Below are 18233 nucleotides of genomic sequence, written 5' to 3' on the forward strand. Positions count from 1 at the left end.
AAAAAAAATAAGTCAAGAAAACCAGGGAATTAGTTTAAACATCTGTATAGTTTCATTACGAATATTTAAGTACAACAAATATTTCAAAAAGAAGTTGATTTAATTTGATCAAATAAAGGAAATGAAAATATTTATTATCAGATCCGTAATGGGGAACTGTGATACACCTTGTTACATGGTGTCCACGATCGCTGACATCAAGGATGCCGACATCGAGTTCAAGGTTCACGGTGCGACGTGTTTTGCGGGAAAAACCCGTGGTCTGTACTGTACCTTTGATTACAAACACAACGAGTTGATCTAATTTATAGCATATAAGGAATCGTCTCAAAACTCTGTCTAGTTGTTTTAAAGTTGTTTGTTTCGAGTAGTTTCTTTTATTTTCACAGTTGAAAGCCCAGATGCATGATACTTGATAATGGTGTTTCGAACAGCCAGACACAAACTCCCTCCTCCTTTCACGGGCGCTATTGCGAAAAATAAACCAAAATGACTTATTTGGTCATTGCACAGTTCAAAATTCATTGGGGGCGTGGTTTGCATAATTAACCAAAGAACGGTACGGTCCGTTTCTTGCACGGAACGGTACGCTTTGTGGACGGTACGGTACGCTTTGTGCACGGAACGGTTCGCTTTGTGGACGGTACGGTACGCTTTGAGCACGGAACGGTTCGCTTTGTGGACGGTACGGTACGCTTTGTGAACGGAACGGTTCGCTTTGTGCACGGAACGGTTCGCTTTGTTCACGGTACGGTACGCTTTGTGCACGGAACGGTACGGTTCGTTTCTGAGGTGTAGTAGCACGGTTTAGGGTCTGTATTTGACAATGAAAGAGGATGAAATTTTTATCGCCCCCCCCCTACCCAAAAAAAGAACATTACGTTGAATAAAAAAAAATAATAAAAAATAAATAAATAAATGAAAAGCAAAAATATAGATAAAACTCTATACCTTTCAATAATACTGAAAGAGGCCCTAGATAAAATACTGAAATGAAGTTAATCCTTCACACAAGTACTATATCATATCATAATTTACTTCGCCATGATAAAAGCATACTTTAAATGTTGGTTGGGGTATACTTGAAAGTATTGTGGCAAAGTAACACTTGACAATTAGTAGAATAGTAGATTATTTAAGCTTATTATTAGTCGCTCCTTATAGAAAAATAAAGGTAAGGTGGTTTTTTTCATGCTTTTGTTGATAATTGACTTCTTCCTAAATAAGTAAGGGAGTGGGGTGGGTATAACACCTAAAATATGCTCTGTAAAGCTATGGGCTAGTGCAAAATACACATTCTAATGCAAAAACTATACATGTAGACATCACCATTTGATTTAGCACACAGTATTCATTACATTTCTTAATTCTTGTTTTACTCCAGTTCTGAGAATATTTTTCAGAGTATTTAAGGATGTATTCTGCTGATACGCGGAAAAAAAACGTGCATTAAACTTTCCACATGCTTATACTTTTCTGAAAGTGTAATATCCAAGGAATAATTTAAAGACAAGAAAAGTGTATGTTAGTGTTCATCCAAGAGAGATTCAACCCCTCCAACATAGGCCAAAATAGAGCATTTGAAATTTCATTAAAAATAGCTATTAGACCATAAAAATACCTCATAAAGTTACAAATACACTCAATTTAAACCTAATTTGGCTTAAATTTACTTGAAAGTATTGCAAAGTGAATTTTTTAAGCAAAATATGAGCAAATAAACACCAAATAGATAACTTGTACCTTAAAATGTTGCTCACCGGTGTCAAATTTAGGTAAATTTTTCCCCATAAAATTGCTAAAAAAAAAACAGGGAAAAACATATTTCTACAATTAAACTTTTTGAGAAAATTGTTGTACAGTTTCTTTAGGTATTATGGTTCCTTTTCACAGTATGAAAAGTAGGGGTTAGTGAACATATAAGAAAGTTTTGATATTTTTTATATCCCCATCCCCTATTTCTTTTTTTAGCATTTCATGAAAATAAATCAAGGCATTTAGGCTTCAAAGTATGTGTTTTATTCGCAAAATATTCAAAATTTGTGTAATAATTTCAGGTAATAATTGCAATTTTGTTAAGAAAAGCTTTTTATGAACAAAAAGTTATTATTTAACAAATAAAACTTCATAATAGTTTGTTAGATGTCCTCTCTTTCTCTTGCCCTGCGGGTTCTAGATTGGGTTCTGGTTTGTGGTGTTGGATGGTGGCTTCCCTGGGATTAGTCAAATCCAGTCCCACTTTCTCAGTCTGATTTGCATGGATTTCTCCATCCGATTCTAGTGGTTCTAAAAACCTGCTCTCTTCTTAAGTTCATTTGTGATTCTTGTGACAACAAGACTTACCTGAAAAAAATTATTTTAGAAAAAAAATACATTATAATTACTGTTAATTTCATTGTTCAAAAAATGTAAAATTATTATTTTGTTTATCTGACTTTGTTTTTATGAACCCAAGCCTGTAGTTTAGAATCAAATAATTTCTATATGTTCTATGATGTTTCAGAAATATTCCATTTTTTTTATCCGCATAGGCCGCCATAGAATGAAGCGACCTAGTTTTTATCGAATGTAAACAGCTAAAAATTATAGATGTTATCTTATTATTTTCGTACGGTATGTCTATAAATTTTGGATAGATATTCTGCATTTACAATATCAAAGGAATTTTACCATATACTACGAGCTAAAGTTGCAATGAAAAGGATATTACGAATATTGTCGTCTGCACGAATCTGAAGACCCCTTATGCCTACATGTAGGTAGAATATAATATGTTCAGTTTGCGATGTGACAGTATACTAGGTATTTTGAAACTTTTGTATCTATAATGCATAAACATTGCTATTTCAATAAGTTTGAAAGCATCGGAAACCTACATTTTCGCTTTTCCACTGCTACTGGAACGTAGTCAGCACACTTCGGCGCTCTTGGCTGGCATGTTTGGGGACCGCTTTCGAGAATGTACATGGCCTGATTGTGATATCGGCGATTTTTTAAATGTTTTAAAATTTCTGTCGGTTGGCTCTTTTATTACGGAGTGCCATTGGATATTCCTGTTCGCTTTGAAACGGGAGATCCCGTACTCTTCTAGCCTAGGTCACGCAAGTCGTTTGACCCCCCACTCAAACGCCTTGGAGCATACTGTAGATAAAATTTTCACCACGGGGCGGCGCTGTTAAAGAACGTTAACTCTAAATTTTTATGGCGACTCCGCTGAAAGTCATTACGTTTAAAAAGTAAATAAGCATATATACTGTCAAACATTCTATACATTTCTTTTTTTTTTTAATTCAGCAAGTGATTAGAAAGTGTGTACTCTAACATTTAGACTGATTATTATTTCATCTGCAAACTCCTACACCTGCATACGCACTGTGTGTACCAGATGACTAATGACCTATATAAATTACTACGGCACACTGTAAATTATCTTCAACTTCAAGCATCAATTTCGGTCAAATAACGAATAGCATTGACTTCCCATAACCCGTAGCTAGCACTGCAAATATGTCGAACCTATTTGCTAATTTCTCCAGGCATACTTTCTGTGATGTTTTTAAAGGAAAGTCGATTCTAAGATCAGCCAAAACTCTGCTGTCAAATGTTTATTTTTGTTCAACCAATCACAGGCTTTATCAAATTCTGGATAAGCCTCGTTCTGAAGTAAAAATATTTATAGTGGAATGCTCCTAGACGTTTGGTGTGAGACCATGCATCGATTATGGTTGGCCGTTCTACTCACAATTATTTATTTTTACTCCACTAAAATTATTTTTACTGCAGTAAAAATAAAACACTGGCCAATGCTACTCACAATTAAATATTTTTACTCCAGTAAAATTATTTTTACTCCAGTAAAATTATTTTTACTCCAGTAAAAATAATTTACTTCTCTACTGGAGTAAAAATGCAATGTGGCCATTTAACTCACAATTAATTAATTTTACTACAGTAAAAATATTTTTACTGCAGTAAAAATATAACACTGGCCATTTCTACTCACAATTAAATATTTTTACTCAAGTGAAAATCAACCAATCACAGTCCATGTTAGATATTTGGTGACTCATAGCTCAACGGGGAAAATTCCCCAGACTGTTTACACATGACATGATATACATAGACTTTCAATGTGCTTCCTACGCCTAAGACAGGGAATATAACTGCAAATGGACTATACTGTACGGATTTGCCGATATACAGTATACAATATAATCTTTAAAAAACATATTAAGAGTATAGAAAACATGTAGTGATACTATAGGAGAGATCAATTAATTAAACTTCTTATGCCTTTTTCCGCTTGTCAAGGAATTTCTGGTAGTTGATAGTGTCCCCAACTTAAAATATTTGGCTGTGCCAACAGTAGCAGCACTATGTATATAATTTAAGAAGTTTTTCTCGTGAAATTATAGACTGAATGATATGAAAAAGTTTCTATGATAAACATATAGAAGACAGTTCCGCATCTTTTGATATCATAACTTTGGTTTTTTAATTAACTCAATATCCAAACTGCCAAGTAAATCAATTCATATTGGGTACTTTCTATTTAAGTTTTCAAAAATTGTTAGCTAGTACAAAATAGAAATCAGTTTAGGGCTAGATCTTCACATTTGTGGAAATTAATTGTTTTTAAATTATTTGACCTCTAGGGGCAATTTTTGCACGTGTTTGTAATGCTTCGTCATCTGACATCTCTCTCCTCAGTCTCACGATATCGATGTCATTTGCCGATGGCTGTTATCAAATTTTATAGCCAGATCTTACACTGGTATACCTTTGAATGGAATTTGCTTATTTTTGTCATTTCCTGCTCTATAAATTAATGTTGATTGAGATTGACATTTCAACTCTCTAAAATTGTTTTATTGACTCAATGCATCGAATTTAATTGAATTGAGTCAGTTATACTTCCACTCTGTTTTGGACCTGTTCTGTTATAGCATTCTGCATAGGAAAAAATATATCTTTTGCAAAAGTTACGATTTTTGTAATATATATACCGGTATATAATACGCGTCAAATGGAAAATATGGATGGTTCAGATACGGATGACTTTTTGCCTGAGATTTCGAGACTGCATGACAGGGCTCATATCGTCCGAAGATTGCAGAGGAGAGGGGCAAGGATCGCCAGATCTATCTCTCAGATCACCACTAGTTCTCCGGACCAGGACAGCGCCGGAAATCCATCGATCGTACAAAGGTACGGATATCAAGTACTTCGCATATAGGGGCAAATCCATAAATTAATTAGAGGGGGAGGGGGAGTGAACCTAAACTGAAATCTTTCCATCTATTTGCCATATATCATGTATATATATAAACGTGTAATTAGATCAATGATACTATTTATATAAATTTAGTGAAGTAATGACGCCACAAATAAGAATAATTCATTATTTTTTTAACAAAATTAAAATGCTAAATATCCAGTGATATTCAATTACTCAGCAGTTTATTGATCAATCAAGGGCCGTCATGGGGCAAGTACATTTTAATAAATACTGATATATATAGTCATATACTTGTGTAACACAGTGAAAAGTTTTCTACTAGTACATGTATATATGTAAGATTGCCATAATAGAACATTATTTAAGCTTAATTTGTTTAAATTCCTATTTTTTTCTAAAGATTGATTTATAATTCTGGACAAAAAGAATATTATATAATACCGGTACATAATTAATTTCAGATTCAGTTTGTTTAGAAACCAGGGTAGACAAAGTCGAGGGAATAGATCTAGACTAAGAAAGAGGGGTAGACCCACGAATGATCTACGCATGCGCCTTTGCTGCTTACAGAAACCAGGGGTGTATATTTCGGGTGTGGAAATTGCAAAGCTGAACAAAGTTGGTCTTGGTAAGTTTTGAAAAGTAACCTGTTTATAAATGTACCAGTAGATGGAATGCATATATTTGGGAGTAGCATATGTATCGGTACCGTGATGAGGGGAAGGGGGGGGGCTAGACACAAAAATGTCAAAAATATACATAAAATGAGCATTGAAAATTGGGGACTACCTGGGCTGGGGGGGGGTATTCCACTTTCAATTTGATACCGACGGTAATGTAAAAGAAAAAGAGTTGGGCTGAGAAGCAATAATTCTACTCGTCTTCTCCTAGTTCTCAATGGTGTTAAAACAATACATGCAAATTAAAAAGTTTTTCGAAATATATAATTACTGTGTATTACATTTTGATTTTCTCAATAACTAAAATCTAAGTATAGAATTTTTGTCCTATACATTTTTTTCAAAGTTCGTCATATGTCCCTATGGTATATGGTTTTATGTACAGTCTTAACACACTATGAATTTTTTTTTTAAATGCGTTGAGAATGTCCCAAAAACGCACTTTAAAAAAAAATTTTCAAAGTGCGTAATTGTTTGAAAGGGCTTTGCCATATAGAGCTTTTCTGATCTCATTTTGTCCGGCGTCCGTCTGTCTAGCTGTCTTATATGAATCTTAAATATTTTATTGGGTATTATTTGTCAATGAAACCATTGTTAGTGTATACTATTTATAAAAAAAAAAATAAAAAAAAAAATTAGAGGTTTGAAATTATTCATTTTTACCAAGGCTCCACAAGATGCAAAGAGAAACTATCTTTAGATTGGACCAAAGAGGAGATGGACCAGTTTATAAGGAGGAAATACCCCTTGCTTGGAACATCCACTTACAAACTGTGTAAACTGGACAAAAGAAAGCTGGAACCTCTGCCTGAACATTCTACCACTCCAGCATGTATAAAGCAGTGGGGACAAATGAAGTGTTCTGCATTATATATTATGCCTGACGGTGAACTTGATGTACACTGGGTAACCCTCCCTTTATCAAGAATCAAATTTCTAAGCCTTAAATGCAAAAAGACTTATAAATTAAATTGCTGTATTTCATCATATTAGAACAAATGTCACACAAAAATCATTTTATACTAGGTATTGATAGTCAAAGTTCATGTTTTAAAAGAAGGGTTGTAGAAAATAGTATTCATTTGAAAGGAAACCAAATCGCTATATTTTTAAAACTATTTTTAAAAGGTTGAATCAGTGACACCATCCACACAGGAAAGCGACACGCCAGAACAGACACCTTCAGGCAGCAGTACTGGACAGATACCCAGCAGTATTAGACAGATGTCCAGCAGTATTGCACAGATACCCAGCAGTATTGCACAGATACCCAGCAGTAGTGGACAGATACCCAGCAGTAGTGGTCAGATACCCAGCAGTAGTGGACAGATACCCAGCAGTATTGCACAGATACCCAGCAGTATTGCACAGATACCCAGCAGTATTAGACAGATACCCAGCAGTATTGGACAGATACCCAGCAGTACTGGACAGATACCCAGCAGTATTGGACAGATACCCAGCAGTATTGGACAGATACCCAGCAGTAGTGGTCAGATACCTGGCAGTAGTGGTCAGTCCCAGGTACATGTAATATTGTTTAAAAAGTTAATATTTAAGAAATAAGGTATTTTTTTAAAAGTTTTATTGGAATATAAAACGGGTTGGTCAAGTGATAAAAATCCCATGAAGCCCAAAGGGCTTTATGGAAGATTTGATCATTTGCCAACCCATTTTACATTCCAGTAATTTATTTTAGGACCCCTGAATCAGTTAAATCCCTTAGTTCAAGTGTGTAAATGTATTTTATATATTTTTTGATTATTTAAGGTTGAATCGGTGACACCATCCACACAGGAGAGGGACACACCAGAACAGACACCTTCGGGCAGCAGTACTGGACAGATACCTAACAGTTTTGGACAGATGCCCAGCAGTAATGGACAGATACCCAGCAGTATTGGACAAATGTCCAGCAGTAGTGGACAAATACCCAGCAGTAGTGGACAGATGTCCAGCAGTATTGCACAGATACCCAGCAGTATTGGACAGATGTCCAGCAGTAGTGGACAGATACCCAGCAGTAGTGGACAGATGTCTAGCAGTAGTGGACAAATACCCAGCAGTAGTGGACAGATACCCAGCAGTAGTGGACAGATGTCTAGCAGTAATGATCAGTCCCAGGTAACAGAAGGAATCATTTGTACCAGTAGACTGATACATGTATTAAAAATTGTAGATTTAAAAGCAAAAAGTCTAAGTTTTAAATTCATTAATGAATAATTTCATTGGGTTGAAGAGGTAAAACTGTAAACCAACTTTTATTCACGAAAATTTTATTTCACGATTTAATTTATCGTATCAGTATATAGGCCGAGTTCTATTTTGGCTACGATTGAGCTATTTGGGACAGAGTTATGCCCCTTGGACATGGAACAATTTCAATTTTTTTGTGGAGAGGGCATAAGTGTTTTGCAAACATCTCTTTTTACAGGTAAACTACAGATTTGTTTGTGCGGGTACACCAACGGTTCAGTTTAGAGAAGCTAACCCTTCTGTAAACAATGCTGGACCAGTTAGACAGCTTATTGATTTAGAAACCAGGTGATTACTTCTTATCTACTTTTGCCAATAAATAAACTTTTTTGCTATCAATTTAAGCAATTTAATTAAAATCTTAATTATGAACATATACATGTATATTTCACAACAGGTCTTTCATTACACCATCAATAGAAAATGCCATCATTGACCACAACAGAATCAATGACTTTGTCCCAGAGGTGCTTCCTTCTGTATTGTCAAGGTAAAACTTTTTTATTTGCTTTGAAAAATTCTAAGGTGTGAGGGTTTTCTTACACCACTTCCACAAAGTGACTGGAACATATTAAAAAGAAAACACCATTATTTTAATTCATTAATTAACAGTAATAGTAAGGTAAATTCTGTAATTATTGTGAAACTGTACATGATAAACAATGTCATGTGCCATAGAAATTATGCATTTAATTTTTCTGTTGCAACAGTTCACCAGTATCAAATACACTTTTTCCAACTTCAAAAAAAGGCAATGAAATTTGTATTTTTATATACTTTATAGACATTGAAATAAGAAATTCTTTTATTTTTCAGACCAAGTTCCTCTGTAGATGATATAAAAGAATTTATACTACAAAATCGAGAAAATTTCATTAATATGCGATCCGAAGACCCTCTCTTACTAGAAGTAAGGAGGGAACATGTTCTAATGGATGCTATAGCTATAATCAGGTACTCCCAGGAAGACCTTCACAGTCCTCTCCAAATTAAATTTTGTGGAGAGCAGGGGGTTGATGTAGGTGGACTAAGGAGAGAGTTTTGGAGTCTTTTTCTGTATCAGCTCTCGCATTCAATTTTTGTGACAGGTAAAAATTACGTACATTAATGACCATATAATCTGTGGATAATATCTGCAAAAACTTGAACAATGATATCCTGGTGTCAATGATTTTGTTTCCCTTTTATTGACAGGAAAGGAAGGAAGACTTAGTTTCCAAGCAAATTTTATGGAAAGGAAAAAGAACACTTTTTTCCACCTTGGACAGCTAGTTGCATTATCCATTCTTCAAGATGGTCCAGGAGCACCAATCTTCTCAGAGTGTATCACGGACTATATACTAAATGGAAAATACGATTCACTGGACCCAGAGGATTTGATGGAAGGTCCAAAGGAAATCTTGGAAAAAGTACATTTTTTTTCAGTAATAATGTTAATATATTAATAAATGCTAAGAAATCAGAATGTTGTTAGATGGCCAGTGTTTTATTTTTACTGCAGTAAAATTAATTAAATGTGAGTAATGTGGCCAAAGAGTAATCTTACTTCAGTAAGAAATTAAATGATTTTTACTGGAGTAAAAATGATTTTTACTGGAGTAAAAATAATTTTACTGGAGTAAAAATATTTTTACTGGAGTAAAAATATTTAATTGTGAGTAGCATTGGCCAGTGTTTTATTTTTACTGCAGTAAAAATAATTTTAGTGGAGTAAAAATAAATAATTGTGAGTAGAACGGCCAACCATAATCGATGCAACAAACGTGTAGGTGACCTAGACTAGTACTCTTCCCCTCTCGATCATGTCGATTTCACTTGTCGACTTTCTTAGGCCTATGTCGTAAATATCGTATTTTTCCACACGTCTTGATCATCAATACAAATTAGAAAGATTTTTTATTTAAAAATAAGTATAGTTAAACATGTAAATCATAAAAAACTTTAAAAACTTGTTTTTAAATTGTTGTCAGTTTGAATTTTACGACACGTTTAAGTACGAAGACCCACTTGTGGTAAAATGATCAGCAGAATTCATCCTTAATATGAAAATCAGAACAAACATTTTCATTTTTGTAACGTTTTCTTTATACTGTATCATGATATGAAAAGTTAATTGAAGACCATTTCTTTTTATGTCCCCGTAATCGAAGAATGTCTATCTGGCGGTCTGTTTGTCCGCAAAAATTTAACTTGACCATAACTTATCATTTATTGGAGCTATGACTTTCATATTTAATATGTGTATTCCTTGTGACAAGACCTTACTTTGGGTACCACCTTTTGACCTTGGAGATTTCCGTACTTATGAAAAAAACTTTAACCTTGGCCTTAGCTTTTGAACGATAAGGGCTGGGGTTTTCAGACTTCACATAAGTTATCCTTGTTACATTAAACCTTTCTTAAGAAACCATCAACTTTGACCCTTTGATCTTTGAGTTTGACCTACCTTTCAAAAACTTACCCGTAGCCATTACTATTGAACAAGTTGTGCTAGGGCTTTCCTATTTTTGCAGTTGTATTTCTTGTGAGAAGACCCTGGGTACCAATATATTTAAACTGCATTTAAGAAAAGTTTAATCTTCATTATGTTGCCATACAGGGGCATAGCTGTTTCACAAACACATCTTTTTATATATGAGGAGTTGCGGATAAGAGATGGATACCGCAAAGCGTAACAGACGGACGGACGGACATCCCGATCACTATATACCCTCCCGCTTTTCAAGCGGAGGATATAAAAATATATAATACTGCTGATTTTTTCTGTCAGTACGATGATTTCCACCATCGAAAAGCAATGTTTACATAACCCTTGAGACTCGATAAATCTTTTACTCCTTTAGATTCTGAATATTCCCAATTAGCTCAGGTGAGCATTTTGGCCAATATGCTTCTTTATCTATTTTTTTTTTTTTTTTTGCCATCCTAAAAATTTCAGCTTTAATCCACAGGGAGTCATTTTTCTACGGGGGTCATTTTTCTTCACGTACACAGGAAAAATGTCCACATGTGTTAAACATGTGTTTGGTTTCACATGTGTTCAACACGTTTTTCACATGTAATACATGTGTGTAAATAAACACATATAAAATATGTGTTTTATTTATATGTAAAACATATATAATATACACATGTAATACACCTGTGAGATAATATATATGTAAAACACATGTTTTTCACCACATATGTATAACACATGTTATATATATGTAATATATGTGTGCGAAAATACAGATGAATTATACATGTTTAATTTATATGAAATATATGTGTATTCATATTCACATGTTATACACATGTTAAGTTTTATCTCATATGTGTGTGTACATTAATTCAAAAGAATTTGTAAATGTTAGTAAAATTTTACTCATGTAAAGTTTTACTTTGTTTATCCCCCCCCCCCCTTTCCCTTCTAAAAAAACTTTCACAATTTTTTTTTCTGTAATAATGCATTTATCAGACAAAATTGATAAAGAATGAATTCATTTTCTTTTCATTTTAAATCTTTTGGGCTTGGCTTACTTCTTGAGTAAAATTAAAATAATTCCGTATTTGTCTCCGGGCCGGTTTTGTCTTTTATCGGATGAAAATGTACGTCATTTTTGACGTCACTGCTGCAGCAGACGTGCTGGGTGTATTGGAAAGGTAAGTGATCTCCAAACAATTTTAAAAGACTTTTAATTCATATTGTTTTAATATCATTTCATTATAGTTACAGGTGCATATGAACTTTCTATATACATGTAATACTCTTATCATTGTGACTTGTCATGCATTTCGTAAACCTAATGATAGTGATCTGTAAGTAATTTTGGTGAAAAATGTTTCTCAATCTGACTGAATGTAAGCACGGGCACTGGAAGTTAATTAATGTAAATATATAGTATGTGTATGTATAAAAAAAGACCCTTCTTTTTTTTTATACATACACATACTATATGGGTCATTTTCAAAAAATGTCCAAATTCCTGTTATACAAGCTTTTTTGAAAATTTTGCAATAAAAATCAATTTTTTTTTTACCCGATGAATTTAACAACAATCTATTAGTGTAGAAAAAAATTAAGTGCGATTAAAAATTGACTTGAATACTGAAAAAAGTCCTTCAACCTGACTAAAATTAAAGAAAATTGCTTGTGATTTCGCCGGATGTTTGACTTCAACTCTGATTATTGATGTATTAGATATAATTAAGCAGTGTAAAATGACCTTTATTGTGTTGTACATGTTTAATACTGTCTAAATGCATGCTAAAATGTGATTGAAAAAGACTAAGAATATGATTTTTTTTAATGGTAAGTGTGTGTTATTTTTGCCGTGTCCTTGGAGTAACCAGGACATAAAAGTTATCTGTAACAGTTATCTTTCCTAAAGAAACTCTTCACTATCAGCCTCCTTCTTTTGGTCTTGTTCCCGCCAAAATATCATGAGACACTTAACACAGATCTTTTATACCATAGGCACAATATGTGGTTGAAGGCAAGTTTGATTGCAATAGTAATTTATTTTTGAGTCCTAGGAGTTACTTCGATATAGTGATGATAAATTAATTTGCCATTTCTTTGATGCATTGAGCAAGTTTGTAACAAAATACCTATCATCTAGGAGCTGTGCTTTATGTTCATAAGTCAGTTATTGCTTTTATACTTCCAATTATTTATATAATAATTCCCTGGTGTTACTGTCCATTTTGTTACTGCAAGAAAAGTTACTCTAAGGACGTATCTAATTACTCCATGGACAATTTACATAGAAAAAAATTAAAAAGAATGAAAGTTGGAGTCATGTGTTTTATTTTCCTCCCTTATTAAAACTAACCAGTAACTAATTTTGTTTTAAAATGACAAATTATTTACTAAATGTTTTTACCATTTGAAAATCATATGATTTTGCAGTCTTGGTTATGCAAAGGACAGAAGTGGGTAACTCCGCAGACCAATTGAAAAAAAAACCCTTTAAATTGCCAATTTTAATACAACATTTGTGTAAAGTTTATTACAACATAAAATAACAGAAATATTTTTATCAAATTGGCATTTATTTTTCATATTATGTTTCCATGAGCTATAAATTAATTCAATAAATAATTTGAGTTACACAAAGGACAATGTTTGGTAACACAATGGATGTAAAAACGATTAAATATTTATGTTATTAATATACTCTTGCATGTTCTTTTGTTTCTGTAGGAAAATATACAACTTTTATTCCTTTTGAATAAATTGAAATATCAAAATTCATTATGTAATGCAATCATATCCCATTTTATGCTCTTTAAAGTAACCTATGGTAACACCATAGACAAATTCAGTTACTCAAGGGACACAGCAAGGATTAAAGATAGAAAAATGAAACAAGCGTATTACATATGGAGTGGTGATTGTGTTCATTGTATTGCAGAAAACAAATGTGGTAGGATATTGCAATTCAAGTAACAATAAATAATGAAGTGCTAAAAATATATGATGGTTAAAAATGGTAACACAAAGGAAGTTTTAGGTAACACAAGGGAATGTGAAATAAGGCAGAATATGATTTGTTTTCTTTAGTCTGGGGATTCTAGTTATGTTCTCTTGATGAAGATGATGTAAACAAGACACATTAAAAAGTTGCAATGAAGCCAATAAAATCCAAGACGTAAAAGGTAGATTTATATCATTGAATTGAAAATACCTTTATCAGATACGGAACATTTCTTTGCAAATGCATTTAAAGTTTTTTAATCATATAAACCCTTAGATGAAAAAGTCACAAATTGTTCATAGCTGTTCTAAAAGGATTTCAAAAGATGTTTTTAAGGAGACAATGTACCAGTCATTACCATAGAATACAGTTTTGCATTTAGTCGAGGATGTTCTTCAGATTTGTCCAACTGAAATCCCTCATGACTGTGTTCGAATTGTTCTACATCCTGTAAAAGTTGGTGCTGAAAGAAGTTTTTAACCTTGTATGTACATAAGCTTTTGGAAAGTGGTGGTGAAGATTATATAGTCGAGGCAGCATTGGACAACAACAAGGCCAGATATGGTGGCAGACCACTACATTTCAAGCCACTTTGTTTGATTGTTACCCTGAAGAACTGTCAATGAAAGTTTGGCAAATGATCAGTGGATACAAGAGCAAAAAGGGCAGAAAAATATCAATGAAAAAAATGAAAAAGAGTACAGATTAAAAAAAGTCAAGAGTTCCTGATAGGAAATCCGACTAAAGAAACTGAAAAGACTGACACCCTGGAAGAGAAAGAAATGGAGTCAATAATGAACATCAGACTACAGATGAAGAAAAATCAGATCCCTTGGAAGAGAGACTGGATAAAGATACAGAAAAATTGAACTAAAATGTATGCACAGGGTTAGACAGAACATAAAAGCACGTTCCTTTTTAACAGGCCAAAAACTGTAAAAGATTAAAGCTGGTATAGCATTGCTAATGTTTTAATAATATTGTCACTATCATATCTTGTAGATGTGTATTATGTAGAGAGCTCACTGTGGAAAGAGGCTAGCTGTAGATAAATGAAATGAAAATGTAAAATCCATAAAAAGATTAATGCATTCTATATGTTTGAAATCTGGTCATTTACAAATACATGTACATGTTCTAGTTTCACAATTATTTCTTTATTAAAAATTAGTTCTAGCTGATCTAAGACTCATCTATATGTTAACCTATGGATCTTTTAAAGGTGTCCTTTGTGTTATTTTTTGTCATTGGTGTTACAGCTTCTGCTTGGATATGTAAATACACTAACAAGTACTGATCAATGATTCAAAGTCATGTGATAGTAATTATTTATTATTCGGGCATAACAATTTGATTTCATTTTTCTACTGTCATATATCTTATGATTGGATAGTTATGTCTATGTCGTTACTGTTTTATCCTTGGTATTACTAGTCAGACTCAAAATGTAAAGTGAAAGAAATCCCCCGCCAATTTTTTATGTTAAAACCATATACTCTTATATTCACCTCTAGGGTAATTTCATCACTATCCTTTTCGGAAGGAAGGAGAACAACTTTATTGTTTCTTTCTAAGTATTACACAAAATATCCTTAGTGTAACCTTTATGTCCTTTGTGTTATGCAAATATCCTTGGTGTTACCAACACATTTTTCCTATATTTATGTTCTAAATCTTTATACAATTTTATCGAAACTTGCAACACAATACTGTCGTTTTCTAATACTAAGTTTATTTGCAAAGCAAGTATTTTGTGCCGAGGTAAATGATGTATGCCTTAAGTAAACGTGTAAAATATAGACAAAAGTTACAACACTTACAACTTCCAGCTATACTTTATCTGATAATTTTCTGTTATGAAACTTCAGTTTGATTCAATAGAATAATTTTATTACTATGTTGAGATTGTTATTCTAAAAACCTTAAATTTTTTTTTAAAATTATGATTTTACTATGACTTTTAACTAAGTAACACCATGGACATTTATTGTTGGGTCCATGTACATATATAATGTTTTTTTTAGTATATGTTAATAAAATTCTTTGTGCTTTAACATTGTTTATGCATCTATGATGTTTGAATGCTAAAATAAAACTTTAAAAACTTTAGATCGCCACATTTATTTTTGCAAAATACTGGTGGTGGAATTTGGACAAATTTTGAAAATGACTCTTATACATGATATATTTATATTAACTTCCTGTGCCCGTGAATGTAAGCGGTTACATGTTAGGCTAAACATGCTAAAGGCATTACTATTTTTTATAGCGAGCGCAGCGAGCGTCGCGAAGGCGAGCTCAATAGACTAACGTGTAAGAACAGAGAAAATTCGGATTGAAATCTGTACATACGTCAGCCAAATTTCTCTGTGCAACATTCCCAGAATTCCTGCACTACCCAATGTCCTTTGCGCGAATTTTGCCGAATAAATAAATAAATAATAACGTAAAGCATATATCAGACTTTCAGTTTGTAGAAATCTTTCAAAGAAACAAGAAATAACTCTGCAATGTTTTTCGACAAAAATTGCACTAGTTCTATAGTTTCAAACAGACGCTCGGCTGTCTCCGTAAGCTCCGACGAGCTTTGTGACGTCGTATGACGTCACAGCTAGTCGAGAAGTCTCGTGCGGCTTGACGTTCGAAGTGGCTGATCTCAAGTGTTTTCGATGGTACAACTGCGCTCGCCCCAACGGTCACACCGTAAAACATATTAATTTGTATACAGGTAAGTAATTTTGGATAAATTTGTTTCTGAATGAACGTAAACATTACATGTTAGGCTATTTTTTAAAGGCATTATTGGTTTTCCTTTTGTTACGTACTGATATGAAAGTGAAAGTAGAAACCTTGAAACCATTGTGTCTGTCAGTTGGTGTTCATGTATGTTGAGATGGCTGTAAGTCGATTCTTTCATCAACTTGATAACAAGTGTTTGTTTTTATGGCCTATAGATGCATGCAGTACCTTGAGTTCAGTGTCACATTGCTGCGTCTAAAAAGCCCAAAGCTGATAAGACTGGCGATTGATCCTAAAGCTGATTTGACAGAAGATTGTATCTTCACAATATTAAAGGTAAAAATAAATACTTGCAATAAAAAATCAAAGTAAACATCTGTAATGACTCCTTCATGACAAAATATTTCTTGATACATTGTAATTTCTTTTTGTTCCTTTATAATTCTACATTATATTGTTTGCACGACTTCATAAATAATAAGTCCAACTCAATACTACAATAACATTATTCTATATTATAAAACAGTTTTAATCCAGTGCACTTTTAAAATATGGAAAGTATGAATAGAATTTGCTGGCTTTAAAAGCTATGAAACTGGTACATGTACTGTAAATGACTTCAGGGGGGAGGGGGGTATTGAATTTTTGAATTTCAGTTAAAAATTAATAATAACAGCGACATCCAACTTTCAAGGTACAAGTACATGTGCATATGTGTTGATTGTTGAAAGTACATCAGCTAGCTAATCCATTGGATATATACATCTATTGTGTACCGGTATTCATTACCTGACATTTATTATTTTTTTCCAACACTAGAGAACATAGTTTCTGGTAAAATGTAAGATATTAATTAAGACTATTAAGAACCTACAAACATGTACTCTCTCTTTTTTGTAGTTGTAGTTTTGTAGTTTAATTAAGTTTTAGTTATGCTTAGAAGATATCTACTGTGTGAATATTTGTTTTACAGGAAACTGAGGTTCAATATACAGTCAGCGTCTCATAAGAATAAATCCCAAGATCCAAGACTTGCTTAAAAGCTTAATTAAGGTAACTACACACTGTTAAATAAACTTTGTTATATTCTTCCCAACAACGTTTGTGATATCCTGGAATCACACTGTCTGTTTTTCTTCCTGTCTACTTCTCTGTAGTATTTTTCAATTTTGTCCAGAAATAAAATATTTGTGTCAGAATCTTCTTAATTTTTGGCAATATGAATTAGTAATACTGTTTGAACATTCCAAATTTAATTGACAAAATAAAAAAAAATGCTTTTTATGACTTTATTATGAAGCATATCTTCCAACAGTGTAATTGTCTTGCAAATTACATAGGATTCCGAAAAACACCTAGTATAGCATATATAACATTAGTTTTATCTCTTATCATATCTCTGTTGGTGAATTGGGCATACATTTGTTTGAGAACTTTAATATTACTTGTAGAATTGATTTTGTAATTTAAGAATTGTTTTATTTTTACTTTTGAAATTTTTGTAGAGACCATTCTGTGCCACAAAGAAATTGTTCAGGAAAGGGAGAAATGGTGGATTTGCATTAATGGTACAGTTCAAAGAGAGTTCAAAATGGTCAAGCTCATGGAAGATCAGAGGGAGGACAACTGAAGAAAACTGAAAGATTCAGAAGGAAAAAGAACAAGAAAATATATGAAATAATTATGAAATTGGGAGGATGTACACAATCTTGTCTGCATTTGACCTGTAAAGATTTAATTCCCATTCTTATTTGTATGCTGTAATATCAAATAACTTGATTTTTCCATAAATTTACAATAGAGAATACATGACAAATGTTATATGTGATATTTCAATTTTGCTTTGGACACTTTCAT

The 18233-nt window shown here is 33.0% G+C and overlaps 1 protein-coding gene and 1 long non-coding RNA gene across 3 annotated transcripts; both read left to right on the forward strand.

The window, feature by feature from the left end:
* Positions 1–5621: 5621 nt before the first annotated feature.
* Positions 5622–10196, forward strand: LOC134232179 (SUMO-interacting motif-containing protein 1-like). The gene is made up of 8 exons (XM_062714156.1): positions 5622–5867; positions 6587–7443; positions 7690–8043; positions 8354–8463; positions 8573–8665; positions 8992–9263; positions 9370–9584; positions 10146–10196. The coding sequence occupies exons 2-8, from the start codon at positions 7144–7146 to the stop codon at positions 10194–10196; spliced, it is 1395 nt and encodes a 464-aa protein (XP_062570140.1). The 5' UTR covers positions 5622–5867; positions 6587–7143.
* A 1399-nt stretch (positions 10197–11595) lies between these two features.
* Positions 11596–18233, forward strand: LOC134232017 (uncharacterized). 2 transcript variants are annotated; one of them, XR_009984685.1, is made up of 4 exons: positions 11596–11976; positions 16592–16712; positions 17359–17429; positions 17882–18233. It is a non-coding gene; the product is annotated as an uncharacterized LOC134232017 (long non-coding RNA). The 2 variants fall into 2 exon arrangements; XR_009984681.1 differs by lacking the exon at positions 11596–11976 and having other exon boundaries at positions 16545–16712.

This window comes from Saccostrea cucullata, unplaced genomic scaffold (assembly GCF_032062105.1).
Source record: "Saccostrea cucullata isolate Sc308-1 unplaced genomic scaffold, CSIRO_AGI_Scuc_v1 ctg1494, whole genome shotgun sequence".
NCBI classification, from domain to species: domain Eukaryota; kingdom Metazoa; phylum Mollusca; class Bivalvia; order Ostreida; family Ostreidae; genus Saccostrea; species Saccostrea cuccullata.